The sequence below is a fragment of the Eptatretus burgeri genome, chromosome 3 (assembly GCF_056783735.1).
Source record: "Eptatretus burgeri isolate ZD-2024b chromosome 3, Ebu_testis_v1, whole genome shotgun sequence".
Taxonomy (NCBI): domain Eukaryota; kingdom Metazoa; phylum Chordata; class Myxini; order Myxiniformes; family Myxinidae; genus Eptatretus; species Eptatretus burgeri.
In genome coordinates this window covers 111,646,373-111,661,609 of record NC_140963.1, presented here as the reverse complement: position 1 = coordinate 111,661,609, position 15,237 = coordinate 111,646,373, and the positions used below count along the sequence as shown (strand labels likewise).

The following is a 15,237-nucleotide window of genomic DNA, read 5'->3' as shown; positions in this document are numbered from 1 at the left end:
GGGTGCACGGAAAGCTTGGGGGGTATATAGGCCCCGGAGACCCTTGTGGGGACACGAATCCCCAGTGTGGTTGTCCCGGTGTGTGTGGTGTTGAGGTGTGTGTTCACAAGTGTGGCGAAATGCGTGCTGCAACGCACGCATAGCGCGGTTGCAAGGGCGTGCGTGAGAGCGACCGGGTGGGTGACAGAGACCCCGTGTGTGGATGAGACCCCAGGTATGAGTGCGCCCCCCGTGTGTGGAAGCGACCCCGTCTGTGAGTGGTGTGGTGGAGAGTGTGCCGGAGTGCGTGCTCCCCAGCATGCCATGTGTGGATGAGGCACCGCGTGTGAGTGTCGCCGTGTGTGTGAGTGAAACGGCCAGTATGAGTGAGGCACCGCGGGTGAGTGCCCCCGCGTGTGTGAGTGGTATGGTTTGTGTGAGGGAAATGGCACGAGTGAGTGAACGGCCGAGTGTGAGGGAGACAGCGTGTGCAAGGTCGCTGTGTGTAAGGGAGATGTCGGTTGGCATGCGGGAGCACGCAGCCGCGTCTCCCGGTGTGAATGTGAATGTAATGGAATGGTGTATGAGCGTCGTGGCACGCGGGAGTGCGTGTGTTGAATGGTGACGGAGACTGCGACAGAGGAAAGAAAGCCGGGTAGCGGCTGTAGATGTTTTGCGTACCGTGCCGGGTTCACCCAGCAGCGAGCGCGAGATCCGTGCTGTGCAACGCACGAGGCCCCCACGTGCTCGCTTGCGGGAGTGAAGCCCGGTCCGGAAACGAGCACGGTGAATGTTGCCGATCCCGCGACGGACAAAGTTTAGGCAGGATTTCGGATTTGGACCGGATGGGTTCTCCACGCGGGCGGGTGTGTGAAGCTCCAACGGGCAGAGCACATGTGTTCGCGTAGGGAACCCCTCGAGACGTGGGGCTTGTGTTTTTTTTTATGCGCCGGGTGTCGTCATGGCTGCGTGTGTGGTTGGAATCCGGCAGGAGGGTGAATCCCTGCCGGATGGTACCGTCCACGAGGGACGAGGGACGCGAACAGCTGCCATGACGTCACGCCACAGGTGCGCGGCTGTGAATTGCCGCGCTGGTGCGCAGGTTGCGAGTTGCCGCGCTGGTGCTGCGCAATAAAAAAAAAAAACAGCAAGCCTCGCTTTCGGGTGAACAGGATTCCTGGGCAGGGGTGGAAGACCCCCTGGCCTGGGCACAGGATGGGCACTAGTTAGGGGGAAGGGTAAGCTTAGCTAGACCGGCTCCATGGGGCAGGGGTAAGTCCTCAAGGGGCCCATGGAATGGATTAGTTAGAGGGATTTTAGTTGAGATTTAGGTGGGGAAAATGGAGTATGGGATTATTTTGGAGACAGTGACAGACTGTGAGTGTGTGGAGGGGACGTAGTTTGGCTACGTAGTGTTAAAAGGAACGTGCTATAGTTTAAGGGACGACATGGGAGCACGAGTTAGTTAGGGGAGGTAGTTAGAAGGATGGCAGAGTTCAGTGGTATGTGTGTTGAAGAGTTGATGAGTTGAGTGGAAAATGTGCTTGGTGAGTGAGTGAGGCCAGCGGGTCTGTGTGTATGGAGCGGGGGGTGGGTATGGACAGTATACAGCGGGTATTAAGGGGGTGGGTATGGACAGTGACAGGCAAAGGCGATAGGTGTGAGGGAGACTGTAGGGTAGGTCCGAGCCCGCCTTCCGAGTGGCCAGCACCACCGCACTCCCTCCACCAACCTCCACTGAACGGCAAAGGCTGGCCAGCTTCATCTGCTGGCTGTGTTGCTGTAAGGCCTGTGCCGGCCCACTTCATCTGCCGGCTGTTTTGCTGCGAGGCCTGTACCGGCCGGATCGTCTGCAGCTGTTTTCTGCAAGGCCTGTGCTGGCCAGTTCGTCCGCCAGCTGTGTTTGCCTGCAGCGGCCTTGTTCTGCAGGCTGTGTTTGCCTGCTCAACTTTGCCATGCCTTGCCTACCTGCTTTTGCCATGCCATGCCCACGGCCCATGTTCACTAGCCCCTGTTCAATTTTGCTTTGCCCCCCCCCCTGTTCATTTCCATGTGCGCCAGGATCCGCAAGGCAACAGATTGCAAGCTGCAAGAACTGCCCTGTTGGCAGTTACAACACAGGCCTGCAGTGGCCATCCATTCATCCATCCATCCATCAATCCATCCATCCGTTGTGCTCATTGCTTGTGCCACTTGAGCTGGCACGGAGAATGCGTTTGTGCAGCCCATGCACCGTTGTGGTTCACTGCGTTCAGGTCAAAAGGGAAGGCCTTGGACTGCGTGTGAGCAGCCGGCCACATTCCCTGTCACCTGCATTGTTTGAGCCAGAGACTGCATGCGAGCAGCCTGGCTCCCTGCTAATTGCTTTCTTTTTGCAGATTCCATTGATCCTGGGCCATGGTTTAGTGTAAAATTTGTAAGTTAAGGTTAAGATGTACTGTACATATGAGTGCGCCCCCGGCATGTCTGTCTTAGCGCCGGCAATTTTATTTAAGTCGTCCGTGTGAGTGGGTTTGTTTAGTTAGTTCCTCAGCCCTCAGGTTATTTATTTTGGGGACACGAATACCATGAATATCGCACTCAGGGATCCGTAGGTAAAACGTACTAGGGGAGAACTACACATGATGGCACACGAAAATTTGACGACTCAGGACGAGTCTGTAAAAAGGGGAGGGGGTAGTGTTACGGTTGAGGAAATTCGCAAACCACCATTCAGGTCCCGTAGGTGAGATATCTCTGTAAGTACATGTGTAGTTAGCCCCAAACCCGTTGTTTAGGCGGAATAAATGTGCCTTCTGTTGAACTGTTTTCCCGTTTCGCTTCGTCTTTTCTTTAATTGAATCTCCATCTTGCTTCACGTAAAGGGTTGGTAGTGGGCTTAATACGCCCGATAATTAATCGGAACCGTCGAGGTTGACGATAACACCACTCGGTTATCCCGATAGTATGGAACAGGTCGCTTCATTGGCCCGTGTCCGGAGTCGACCTGTGGCGAGGTGCGATCGCCCGGTCTACCCTCCGTGTGGGTACTTAGGTAGGTCGAATTTGGCGAACAACCCTATCCCACGCGGGGGGCCGATTGGCACGATCGTGGTGAGGCCGAAAGGCCCACCCGTGACTAGTTCCCGGCGTTAGTCCGAGAGGGTCACGACAGAATTTTCCGTCCAGTGGGCGACGTGCCGCGATTCGAGTTACGTGGCTGTTCGCACGCCGGCGGGCGCGAATTCGCAACAATATGTATATATATATATATATATATATATATATATATATATATATATATATATATATATATATATATATATATATATACACATCTCTGGTGTTTGGGTATGGACACCCATCAGGATTAAAAACAAACCTGTCAAAGGGTGGTGGAGCTCCTTGTGAGCCAACGGCCATCTATATCTTGTACCCACTGTGTCTGCGGAGGTCCTCCTGCAGTTGGGTTACTTCTTATTAGGAGGTTGGTGGCAGGATTTGCACTCCGGCCACCGTAAAAACATTCGAGAAACATTAAAAAAAATTCTGAAAACCCGCTCTTTGGGAGTACCTCCTGTGCAGCTTCCCTTTGCAGGGCAGCTCACTGGATGACGGGATTGGGGCAAAGCCTTCGGGACGTCCAATCTTTGATGTTAGGAGGAAACCATGGAGTAACATTCCCGGGACAGATTGCAGGAGAGTGTGTCGGGGTGGTACTGAAGTGTTGTCCAGCAGACGGTGGTCTCCTTGCATTAACCTGAGGGGGTCCCTTCGGGTGGGTGCCTGGAATGTATTATGATACTAAGGATTTGTCACTCCTTGGGTGTCATTTCCCTGGTCTCTTTATGCTCCGACTGAGGTGAGTGAACTCACTGTGAAGGACGCATTCTATGCCACGCTCGAGTCTGTGGTTGATCAGTGCCCCAGGCGAGATACACTTCGAGTCTTGGGGGATTTCAATGCATCAACTGGAACTGAAAGGGATGGCTATGAGATGTGTGTTGTTCCCCATAGGTCTGGAACTGTGAACCTGAGGCCTAAGTCACATTTGCTCTACGGCGAGGATACGGCGGCCGTACGTCCTCTGAATTGACAGAAACGTGCGGCGGCCGCAGAGTTTCTGAGGTGGCCTCAGGGTGGCCCTACGCCGTATGGCTATATTTTACAGGCCGTAAGGTCGCCGTGGAATTATAACGCGGAGTTATAACTTTTTTCATTTCTACGTTCGCCGTAGCAATTCGACAAGCCGAAAAAAAAAAGGGTAAAAAAAAAAAATTACCCATTCGTTACCGTCCATCTGGCCACACGTTCGCCTTTGGGCCCCCCTGCGGTCGCCTTGCGGGCACCTTGCGTCTGCCTTGAAAATTCTATGGCCGCCGCAGGAGCGCCCGAAGGTCACCGTGCGACATCAAATCAAAGACCGTACGGCAACCCCACGTTTTCGGTCTCCACAATTTATAAATATGCCGTGCAGCTCCCCGAAAAATAAAAACATATGTGACTGCTACATTGTGTGACCGTGGAAATACTGCGGCCGCCGTATAATTGCTGGTGGCCATAGATTTTGGAGACCTCACGGCCGCCGTGGCAAATGTGACAGGCCTAAATACGCCGTGCGGCTCCCCGAAAAATAAAAACATATGTGACTGCTACATTGTGTGACCGTGGAAATACTGCGGCCGCCATATAATTGCTAGTGGCCGTAGATTTTGGAGACCCCACGGTCGCCGTGGCAAATGTGACCGAGGCCTGAATAGCATGAAGTTCCTTGACTTGCGAAGAAGTCATGGACTGAGGGTGGCTGGTTCATGGTTTCAGCGCCCACAAGCTCATCGCTGGATTTGATATTCCAACGCAGGCAGTGTGGCAAAGGAGATTGACCATGTGCTCATTGATGGTCACTGGAGGATGATCCACAACTGCAGGGTCTACTGGAGTGCTCAGTTCCTCAATACTGACCAAGGGCTTGTTGCAGCAACTCTTAAGTTGCACTTTAAATCCAGGAGAATGGTACCATCCCAGCCTTGGCTGGATGTTGACATGCTCAAGGATGAGAGGGTTGCTGAGGGGTTTGTGAACAGGCTGAGTGGAAATTTGGGGGGTCTAGGTGGTTTGGGAGATCCTGAAGAGATGTGGAGTTCCTTCAAGACCACCGTCCGTGATGTTGCTGGTCGATGTCTTTGAACTCACCGCAGGGTGAAGAAGAATTTTGTCTCTCAAGGGACACTGGATACCTTTGACGAGAGTCACAGGGCCAGGCTTAGTGGCAGAGCTGAGCTGTTCAGGGAGCTGAGGTGTAAAACTGTACGTGTTCTAAGGGTGGACACGGCGGCCGATGTGTGAGGAATCTGTGAGGGGATAGAGCATCACCTGTGGTCAAGTGATTCTCGTCCTGCGTACAGGTGTATTCACGCATTGCGTTCATCCAAGCTTGTCCCTCGGTGGACTGCAGTTAGAGCAGAGGGTGGTGGGCTCTTGACAGAGGAGTCCGAAGTGAAGGCCCATTGGGCTGGTTACTTTGAGCAGCTGTACCAGTCTGATCCACCAGCTGTCGAGTTGGACGTCAGGGGTGTTACAACCCTGGTTGCTGACCCTCGGATCAACTGTGGTCCACTTTCGCTTGTGGAAACACAGGCTGCGGTGAACCGGTTGAAATGGGGTAAAGCTCCAGGGATCTGTGGCATCCATGCTGAACTTCTCAAGGCTGGTGGAAAATGCTGCACTTGTGTCATTGCATGCAGGTCTGTGCTCTGCCTGGAACACAGGCATCATCCCACCTGACTGTAAGAGAGCCTTGTTGTCCCTCTCTGGAAAGGGAAGGGTGATCACCAAGACTGCAACTACCGAGGGGTGACGCTGCTCTCAGTGCCGGACAAGGTCTTTGCTCGAATAATTATTGATAGGCCTCGCCACCATCTGCTTGAGCACAAGCGTCCAGAGTCAGGCTTTACACCAAAGAGGTCAACGATTGACCGTATCCTTGCTCTTCAGGTCCTCACCGAACGCAGATGAGAGTTTCGGCAGGGGCTGCTTGCAGCCTATGTTGATCTCTGTAAAGTGTTTGATTCAGTGAATCGGGATGCTGGAGGATTCTTGGTCTTCGTGGGGTGCACCAAAACTGATCAATCTGATTTCTGAACTATACTCTGGTACTGAGAGTTTTGTGAGATGTGGTGATACCATCTCTGACTTATTTCCAGTTGTTACTGGAGTTTGTCAGGGGTATGTAATGGCCTCCACACTTTTCAGCACTTGTGTGGACTGGATTCTGGGGAGGATGTCAGAGAGATCAAGCTGTGGTGCATCATTTGGGAATGTCAAGATCTCTGACCTTGATTTTGCAGATGATGCAGTCATCTTTGCGGAGACTCTCAATATCCTTTTGGGGTCCCTCGAGGTGCTGAATGAGGAGTCAGAGCTGCTGGGATTATGGGTTTCCTTGGTCAAAACTAAGATGCAGGCTTTCAGACATATTGGATGCTGCTGTCCTGTCTGTGCCTGTTTGTGGTGAGCATGTTGAGGTTGTGGAGAGATTCACTTACCTTGGCAGTGATATTCATGTCTCTGCTGGCTGTGAGCCAGACTTCAACAGATGTCTGGTTTGGGCCTGGGGAGTCATGGATTCACTGGATCATGGGGTGTGGCGCTGCCGATATCTGTGCGGCAGAATGAAATCAGGTCCTTGGTGCCTCCAGTCTTGCTCTGTGGATGTGAGACTTGGACTCTGACCAGGGATCTGAGACGGAGACTTAACTCCTTTGGGACCAGGTCTCTTCAGAGAATCCTTGGCTATCGCTGGTCGGATTTTGTGTCCAACAAGCAGTTGCTGACAGAGACTCAAATGACATTTCTTACCTGCAAGGTCCATGAGCGTCAGCTGCATCTGTGTGGACATGTGGTTTGTTTTCCTGACGCTGATCTGACTCACCAGAATCTCTCAGCGAGGGAGCCTCATGAGTGGAGCTGGCCAATGGGCCGACCACGTTCCTCGTGGTTACAGCAGGTTGATCAGCATCTCAATAAGATGGGGATGGGCCAGGCATCTGCCTGGGGCTTGGCCAGACGGAGGCCCCAGGAGTTCCGGCGGAAAGTGTATGCAGCGACGTGCTACCCTGGCACATTCTCCCATACCTGACCTCTCTGTCTCTGTCTCTGTCTCTGTCTCTGTCTCTGTCTTTGTCTCTGTCTCTCTCTCTCTTTCTCTGTCTCTCTCTCCCAATCTCTCTCTTTCTCTCTCCAATCTCTCTCTTTCTCTCTCCAATCTCTCTCTGTCTCTCTCTCTCTCTCTCTCTCTCCCACCCTCTGTCCCCCACCCTTTTCCTTCTTTACCCCTCCCCCCCCTGTTAAGGGGACTGTTAAGGACTGATGGTTGTGTTTTAAATTAAAAACAGCTTCCCCATCGTGTCACATTTTAAAATCAGATTCAGAGTGAGCCAACGAGAGTAGTGCAAAGGTCACTGCATGTACCAGTGTAATTTCATGTAGGCAGGCCTTTGTCACGTATATAACATGGGTTTTAAATGCTCCTGCCCAGTTTTATGTCGAACATTACAGTTAAAATGAAAATGTTGCTGTTTGGGCACATTTTATTGTCCTTCCCTTCGCCTTACGGTGCCTTCCCTTCACCTCCCATCATGCTGCCTTCGCCTTCCCCTCCCCTTGTGCTGTTTCCCTCGCGTTTACATCACGCTGCTTTCCCTCCACCTCCCCTCATACTTTACCTCCTCCACACTCACTCCCCTCTCCACCGTCCTTGGACATCTCCCAGTGGTGTCTGCATGCTGTATTAACGTGCTGTTTTAACGTACCACATTTCATTCAATGCTGTACTACCACACCCTCCATCATTCTGCACAAGTCCCACTACCAAACGCAAGTCAAGAACCCCTCCCATCACACTTACCTCCTCCCAAACCCCTTTCCACTCCCCACCCTTCCTCCCCAAGTGTATATCGATATTTTGTGAGATGTCACTCTCTCTGCCTCCTCCCCCTTTCCTCGCTCTTCCCTTCCTCCTAGCTCTCCCCCCTTTCCCCATCCCACCAAGCTCACCCACCCTTCCTCCCTCCTTGCTCCCCCCTCTCTTACTTCTGCCTCCCAATCCTCCCTCCCTTCTCGAAGCTTCGCCTCCCTCCCCTCCTTTTTACTGACCCTTAATATTCTCATCAGCTTGGCGATGTGTTGTATTTTCTAGTATATGTATTCCTCTCCTGTTTGTATTCCCTTGCCGATTGTGCCCAATTATTGCTCCGATACCCTACTGTCAATTTAACTTCGCTCTTGTAGAAACAATAAAAATGGCCACATTCAACGTTTGAAGAAACATTCTGAGTATGGTATACTGTCATCAACACAGTTAGCATCCAGTGAAGATGTTTAGATTGATTTGCAACAGCCTCGACCAACCAGACAGTCAGTTATCACTGTTGATTGGAATCAATGCATCTTCTGCCAAAGTAAACAACCATCAAATGAACTGCACAATATTCGGGTTTTGGAAACCTCCATAAAAATAAATGACTTGATCCATGCTGAAGGAAAATGTCATTTGAATTGGTGTGCAAAATTTATGAAAAGGTCAGCTGGAAAGATGTTTGACACAAATGAGTAGCCAGAGGTTATACCCTTTAACAATGCCAGGGAAAACCTCCTGAGGCCAGGTTTAGCAAGGGGCGAGATATACTCATTGTCCACTGTGTGGGACAGATACTGTGAGCTACAGTCAGACTTTGGACTCTGACCAGGTGTATACAGGAGCAACAAATTGAAGGCCAAGCTACAAAGGTGTATTTGTGAAAGGGTTTCATTCGTGAGTTATTTGTATTAACTCGTACGTGCCGGTAAAAAAATAAAAAAATAAAAAAATAAAAAAAACAAATGAAAGAATAAATAAATATTCCAACTGCGAGCAAGAAACAACAACCACACAGGCCGTTTCTTCGCTCTCGCGTGCCCGTACGTGCGTGGCGCGGAAGTTCGCATATCACAGTTACGATGATTCGCAATGTAGGTTTTAATGGCCAATTATTCAATTAGCGCCAACGTATTTTACCTTTTCGCAATGTCGTCGCAAGGAAAAAAGAGAAGAGAAGAGAGAGAAAAAAAATTACTTCCTGGTTCGGAGCATACCAGCACTCTGGTGTTACCGAAATTTATGCACCATCTAAAATGAAAACAATCATATCTTGTGGCATTGTGTTTATCTATAAATGCGCATAAGAAATCGAGAAATTATTAGAATACATGAAGTCATCACTCTCCGGAAGCCCGTACGTTGTAACCTGTAATGGGGAACGCGGCTGAGCCTCCCTTCCCCATTGGCCATGCCCACGCGTGTCTTGTCATTGGTTTGGTAAATAAATGGCCATAACTTTGGAAGCACTTGTCCGATTAATATCAAACCTTGAAAAGGCAATTCCTCAGGTCCCCAGCAATATATCTGGCAAGTTTCAATTATATCGGACCAGTGGTTGTTGAGAAACAGCGGTCACACACACACACACACACACACACACACACACACACACACACACACACACACACACACACACACACACACACACACACACACACACACACACACACACACACACACACACACACACACACACCCACACACACACACACACACACACACACACACACAGATTGCTGGAATTATAGATCGATGTGTAATTTTTATACCCACTATTTATATTATTATAAAATATCTCTTAAGGAATTTGTTTCCAGAATGAACGATCTCATTCCAGATTCTTTGAAATCAACAGGGAACAAAAATGCTTACGGCAGATCTCTGGAGTGCGCCACGAAGGAAAGACATTTGACAGGGCACAGTCATAGCTGTATGCAGCGAGGATCGTACAAATGCATTCACAATCTCCACCAGTGTCGCAGGCACATCCGTCGTTCTCACACATATTGAAGTATATCGATGGGTCCACCTGATGGACAGTCACACAACCCCAACAACAGTTGTCTATTACTCAAAGCAAGCACCTTTCCAGCGCACCATGAACACAGCAGCCTTAACAGGTAACCCTAAACGGCAGGAACTGGAATACTCATCCAGTCCATCAAAATGAACCATCTCAAATTATCCGTACATACACCTGCAGTTACATTATTATAAATAAACATGAGAGCAGTAGAATATTCCTTAATTGATAATGAGAGACAACAGTTCTGGTTAGAGTAATGGTAAGAGCATCGAATTATTACAAAACCATGTCACGATTATTTTTTATCTCCCCCTCTTCCCACACCTTATGCTCATTATTTATCTTCCATACCCATTCCAGGAATGTTGTGCCAAACATTCTCTCTCCAATCATACAATTTGTTTTTTTTATAAACTTTCATTTTCCCAAATGTTGTGCCATCCTCGTGAATAATAGACAGACAGCCGCTTACTTGTCTAAAAATTTCAGGACATGCTTTGACGCCTTCATCTTTCATATGCTTAATACCACTAAGATGTTCTTTTAGTGATCCGAAGATAGAAAACTCACAATATGATAAATCTTGAGTGAATGAGGAATGATTTGGAACTTCCCAACCCATCTCCATTTGAGTAGCAATGATCACATTTGTCATGTGAGGGCAATCATTAGTGTGCAATAAAGTCATTCCCTGGGATAGGATACTTGACATTTGTCTGCATATTCCTCATCATCTCACTTCATTCAAGTCACTGACATAGCAGGCCGCATTTATGGTTTTCCCACATTCAATAAATTGAACATTAAGTAAACTGTTATGGTCCGAAAATACGATTACAGTAAGTTTTTTTCACTGATGGCTGAATTTTTAAATTGTCTTTCGGTGGTGAGAACCTAGCATGTCTTCACTCCATGCTCTCTTTGACTCTGACATTAAATGATGAAAGTCTCATTACGTATCACAATCTTCTTCAATAAACCGTCGACCTTCCTCTGCTAGAGTTGCAGTGTCTTTGTTGCAACGGCCACCGAAGTGGCCTTTTGATTCAACTTGAGGTCATTTGGTATCCGCTTCCACACTTTAAACACCAATTTATTCTGCACAGTCCAGCAGTTCTGCAAAGTTTATCTCTTCCATGAGCCTCGACCTCTGCAGAGAAAACAAAATCTGTTCTACATGTTTATTGTTTGACTGAGTTACAGCATTTGGTTCCATGTGAGAATGCTCAAGATTGCTCACCAATTTATGATATTTTTTTCCCCACTCAGTGCACCATTTAGTCACTCACTCTCTCTGAAAGACAAACTGCCAAATTGTGCAGTTTCCTTTGATTACATATGGTTTGAGTTTTCCTTCACAACAAGCCTTCACAAGAAACGTCACAATACACCACTGTTCCACAGCTGATGCGACTGTTGGTCGTCATCCTGGTTTACCCAGAATACGTTAAGTAGTGATAACATCACTTCCTGCCTAAATATTTCACAATAGTTGATCATTACACAAAATATCAAGATTTAACTATTATTTTTATGTGTTCAACTGCAAAATGTCCATTTTTATATGTTCTACAATATAGTGTTCAAGGGTTCTCATATAATGAAAAAAAGATCTGAATATTTATTAGAAACAACTACAGAAGAAGAAATTGATAAATTGACTCACCAGTTCATGACATGGCTCAAAAACGTGGCTATAGAGAATATTACAGCGTCGCTGAGCCCAAGGTTTACGGTGTGGATTAACGAAACACGGATCCTTCGTGGCATTCACTTCTGGGCAAAAATTATCAGCCGTCCAGCTGTTACCAAAGTCTAATGCACTGGTCACTGTTCCCAGTGTCTTCTGGACGAAGTCATTTTGTGCATCTCCATCAAAGTTTCCACATAAGCCACACAGCCGACCCTGCATGGTTGGAATACAAAGTGTCAAAATCAAACTTAACCCCCACTTATAGGTATTATCGAGAAGACAGAAATACATCTTGAAGAGATACAAAGTTCTACATTGTGGTCCAGACCACCATGTAATCTATATCATTACTGCATATCATAAAGCAAGTGTTTAAATGTCCACTCTACACTCTTTGGTTGGACAGGTGGCCTGATGCCACCCACAATTATAACCTGAAAAGAAAAACATACATCCACCATTTTGGTGCTTTGCTAAGCCTAAGGCATCTTCGGAAGTGTCATTTTCACAATTCCCATATCCTCCTGATAAGTTTTCCGTTCAATGTAAAACAACCTGAACGACTGTTAAAATGACAATCAAATGTCGAAAGGTTGGAGCCGATCGGTGTCATGGGCCTTGTGAATGCGACAATATGTATGGGCCCCAGCCTTCAGGCCTTAACTTCAGGCATCTGGTGTCAGCCTATGGGCCAGTGCAATTTGAATTATCTGAGCTATATAACCATGATGTATTTTATATATACACATAAGCAATATGCAAGTTCTTGCTACATGTACGTTGCCCACGTTATTTTATATATTTGGGAGCGATCAAGGCAGCAATCTGTTACCTATGCACTGCCCAAGTAAAGGAATGTACCAGAAGAATGTTGGATTTGGTTAATTATTATTATTTTATTTTTTTTCAAAGTTTTTGAAGGCTATTTAAACAAACAATCACAAATTGAGCTTTTGATAGAAATTACAAATACAGTACATGATGGTTATTGTTCTCTCACCACTTCGATATTCTATACGATGTCATAATTATAAACTCATAATACCACTGAAACATCGCAATGCAAATTATTTTCAGACAATTAATCAACATGTCGGAGAATCAAATGAACTACAATAGTATAAGTTTCAATCAAGAAAATTTAAATAGTTGAAAAAACAAAACACTGAATAAAAGAAGCACAAGAAAAATGGAGCTTGAACACTGGTATTGTGGTTGTCACAACTTTGAGTAAAGCTGCAACTGACCTTGAATATAGGATCCACGTGGACATAAATTGTGGTCTTTTTATCCCAGAAGATGTGCAATCCATTTGCTGCAACCATCCAGTACATACCAACACGGCGGATTTGGAAGGGAATGGAAATGCCAAAGGAAAAGTGGTGCACTTCGTATGTGTCTTCATGAAAAGTCACCTCCACATTCTGTATGGAAATGTGAACGAGATATCAAATGAGAAGAAGTCACTCCGTTCAAATGAAATCGTCATTTTACATTTAAATTTCTTCTGACATGGAGGATCAAAATATGAGTACAGTACAGTAATAGATCAACACTAAGATTCCAGTGGGATTGAGCCAATATGTGAGGAAACTCGACAAGTGCATTCAATTGGGGGTGGCATAATGGTGTGAGATCAAAGCATTGAGATAACTTAGGGTTGGAATGTGGAGGTTGAGGACTTGAGGTTTGGGATGGGGGGGTTAATAACTTGGGGGGTTGGGAGGGGGGTTTATGACTTGGGGTTTTGGAGGGTGGGCTGATAACTTGGGATTTGGGAAAGAGGGAGGGGGTTGATGACGTGGAGGTTGAGGACTTTGGGTTTGAGGTTTCGAATGGGGGGTTAATAACTTGGGGGTTGGGAGGGGGGTTTATGACTTGGGGATTGGAAGGGATGTTGAGGACTTGGAGTTTGGAAGGGCTGGTTGATAACTTGGGATTTGGGAGGGTGGGTTGATAGCTTGGGATTTGGGAGTGGGGGGGGGGGGACTTGAGGATTTGAAATCACATTTTACATTGCACGGATGTTCTGCAGGTGCCTGCTAATTTTTTATCTTGTTGTTATCCAACGTGATGTCACTGATGGCACAAATTTGTCAATTTCTGTCAAGTTCAAACATACAATATATTCTCCACTCCTCTCATTCACAATATTAGTCCGTGCCCGTAAAAAAAAAAATAATAATAATAATAATAAATAAATATTCAAACCGCGAGAAAGAAACAACAACCACACAGGCCGTTTCTTTGCTCTCACGTGCCCGTACGTGCGTGGCCCGGAAGTTCGCATATTATTCGCAGTTACGATTATTCGCAATTTAGTTTTAATGCCCAAATATTCAATTAGCGCCAACGTATTTTGCCTTTTCGCAATGTCATCGCAAGGAAAAACAAAAAGAGAAGAGAAGAGAGAGAAAAAAAATTACTTCCTGATTCGGAGCATACCAGCTCACTCTGATGTTACCGCAATTTATGCACCGTCTAATATGAAAACGATCATAACTTGGGGCATTGTGTTTATCTAAAAATGCGCATAAGAAATCGAGAAATTATTAGAATACACGAAGTCATCACTCTCTGGAAGCCCATACGTTGTAACCTGTAATGGCGAACGCGGCTGAGCTTCCCTTCCCCATCGGCCACGCCCACGCAACAACATGTCTTGTCATTGGTTTGGTAAATAAATTGGCCATAACTTGGGAGGCACTTGTCCGATTAATATCAAACCTTGAAAAGGGACATCCTCAGGTCCCCAGCAATATATCTGGCAAGTTTCAATTAGATCGGATCAGTGGTTGGCGAGAAACAGTGGTCACAGACACACACACAGAGATTGCTGGAATTATAGATAGATAATGTAATTCGAGGAGAGGTGAACATTGGAGTTAGTGAGATTGAAATTTGATTTGGAGGTGCTCGTTGAGAAGATTTTTTTTAGGATTGAGTGGAAAAAAAAATCTTGAGAGGTCCTGAGTATAACTCAAGATTTGAATTTAAAGGAGAGTGGATAATTGGAGATGAATGTCAAAGAGAGTGGAGAAAGGTGAGAGTACAACAAATAATAACATGCAGTCACAAGAATCATATTCTTCGTACCCCAATAATGATCTGGATATTCTTTGTGCATATGGTTCCTGTTGTCCCACAGGGAACGTTCTCAGCAATTATCGCGAATGTTCCACTGTTCGAATGTTCTCCACATAAATCCTGATCAGGGAATACAAACATAACCAGATTAAGCATTTGTATTGTGCTCAAAAGTTCAAAAAACGCCTCTAAACTTAACAGTGAACATTGGCAGGATCAGAGACATGGTGCTATGGTGTTAATTTAGGCCTTTTGCTTGACTGATGACTTATTGATTCATGGGTGGACAAGAAAATTCTGGTTACTTCATCTTGGTAAGAATGCTTAAACATACCGAAAAGTTGTGCATGGTGTTCCGACCTTACCTGTGCCACCACATACTTGCAGGGCCCATTGAAGGTGTAGAACGTATTGCCATCGAATGTGCGGTGGTGACCCTCCCCCACAATGGTGCATGTGGCAGAACATATCTCTTCAGTGCATTTCCAATGGCCAGCCGCACATGTGCTGAGGGCAAACATAGTAAGCAAATGGGATTTGAACCTGACATTGCTG

General features: G+C 46.8%; 1 protein-coding gene across 3 annotated transcripts in view; it reads right to left on the bottom strand.

Moving 5' to 3' along the window:
* Positions 1 to 15,237, bottom strand: part of LOC147030734 (uncharacterized) — a 139,125-nt gene that overhangs the window by 48,664 nt on the left and 75,224 nt on the right. For all 3 annotated transcript variants that reach the window (XM_085875091.1, XM_085875092.1, XM_085875093.1), the window contains 5 exons: positions 15,048 to 15,189; positions 14,692 to 14,802; positions 12,843 to 13,019; positions 11,569 to 11,808; positions 9,749 to 9,905 (listed from right to left, as the gene is read on the bottom strand). In XM_085875091.1, the coding sequence (XP_085731217.1) occupies positions 9,749 to 9,905; positions 11,569 to 11,808; positions 12,843 to 13,019; positions 14,692 to 14,802; positions 15,048 to 15,189 (827 nt within the window). The remainder of the gene's footprint in view (positions 1 to 9,748; positions 9,906 to 11,568; positions 11,809 to 12,842; positions 13,020 to 14,691; positions 14,803 to 15,047; positions 15,190 to 15,237) is intronic.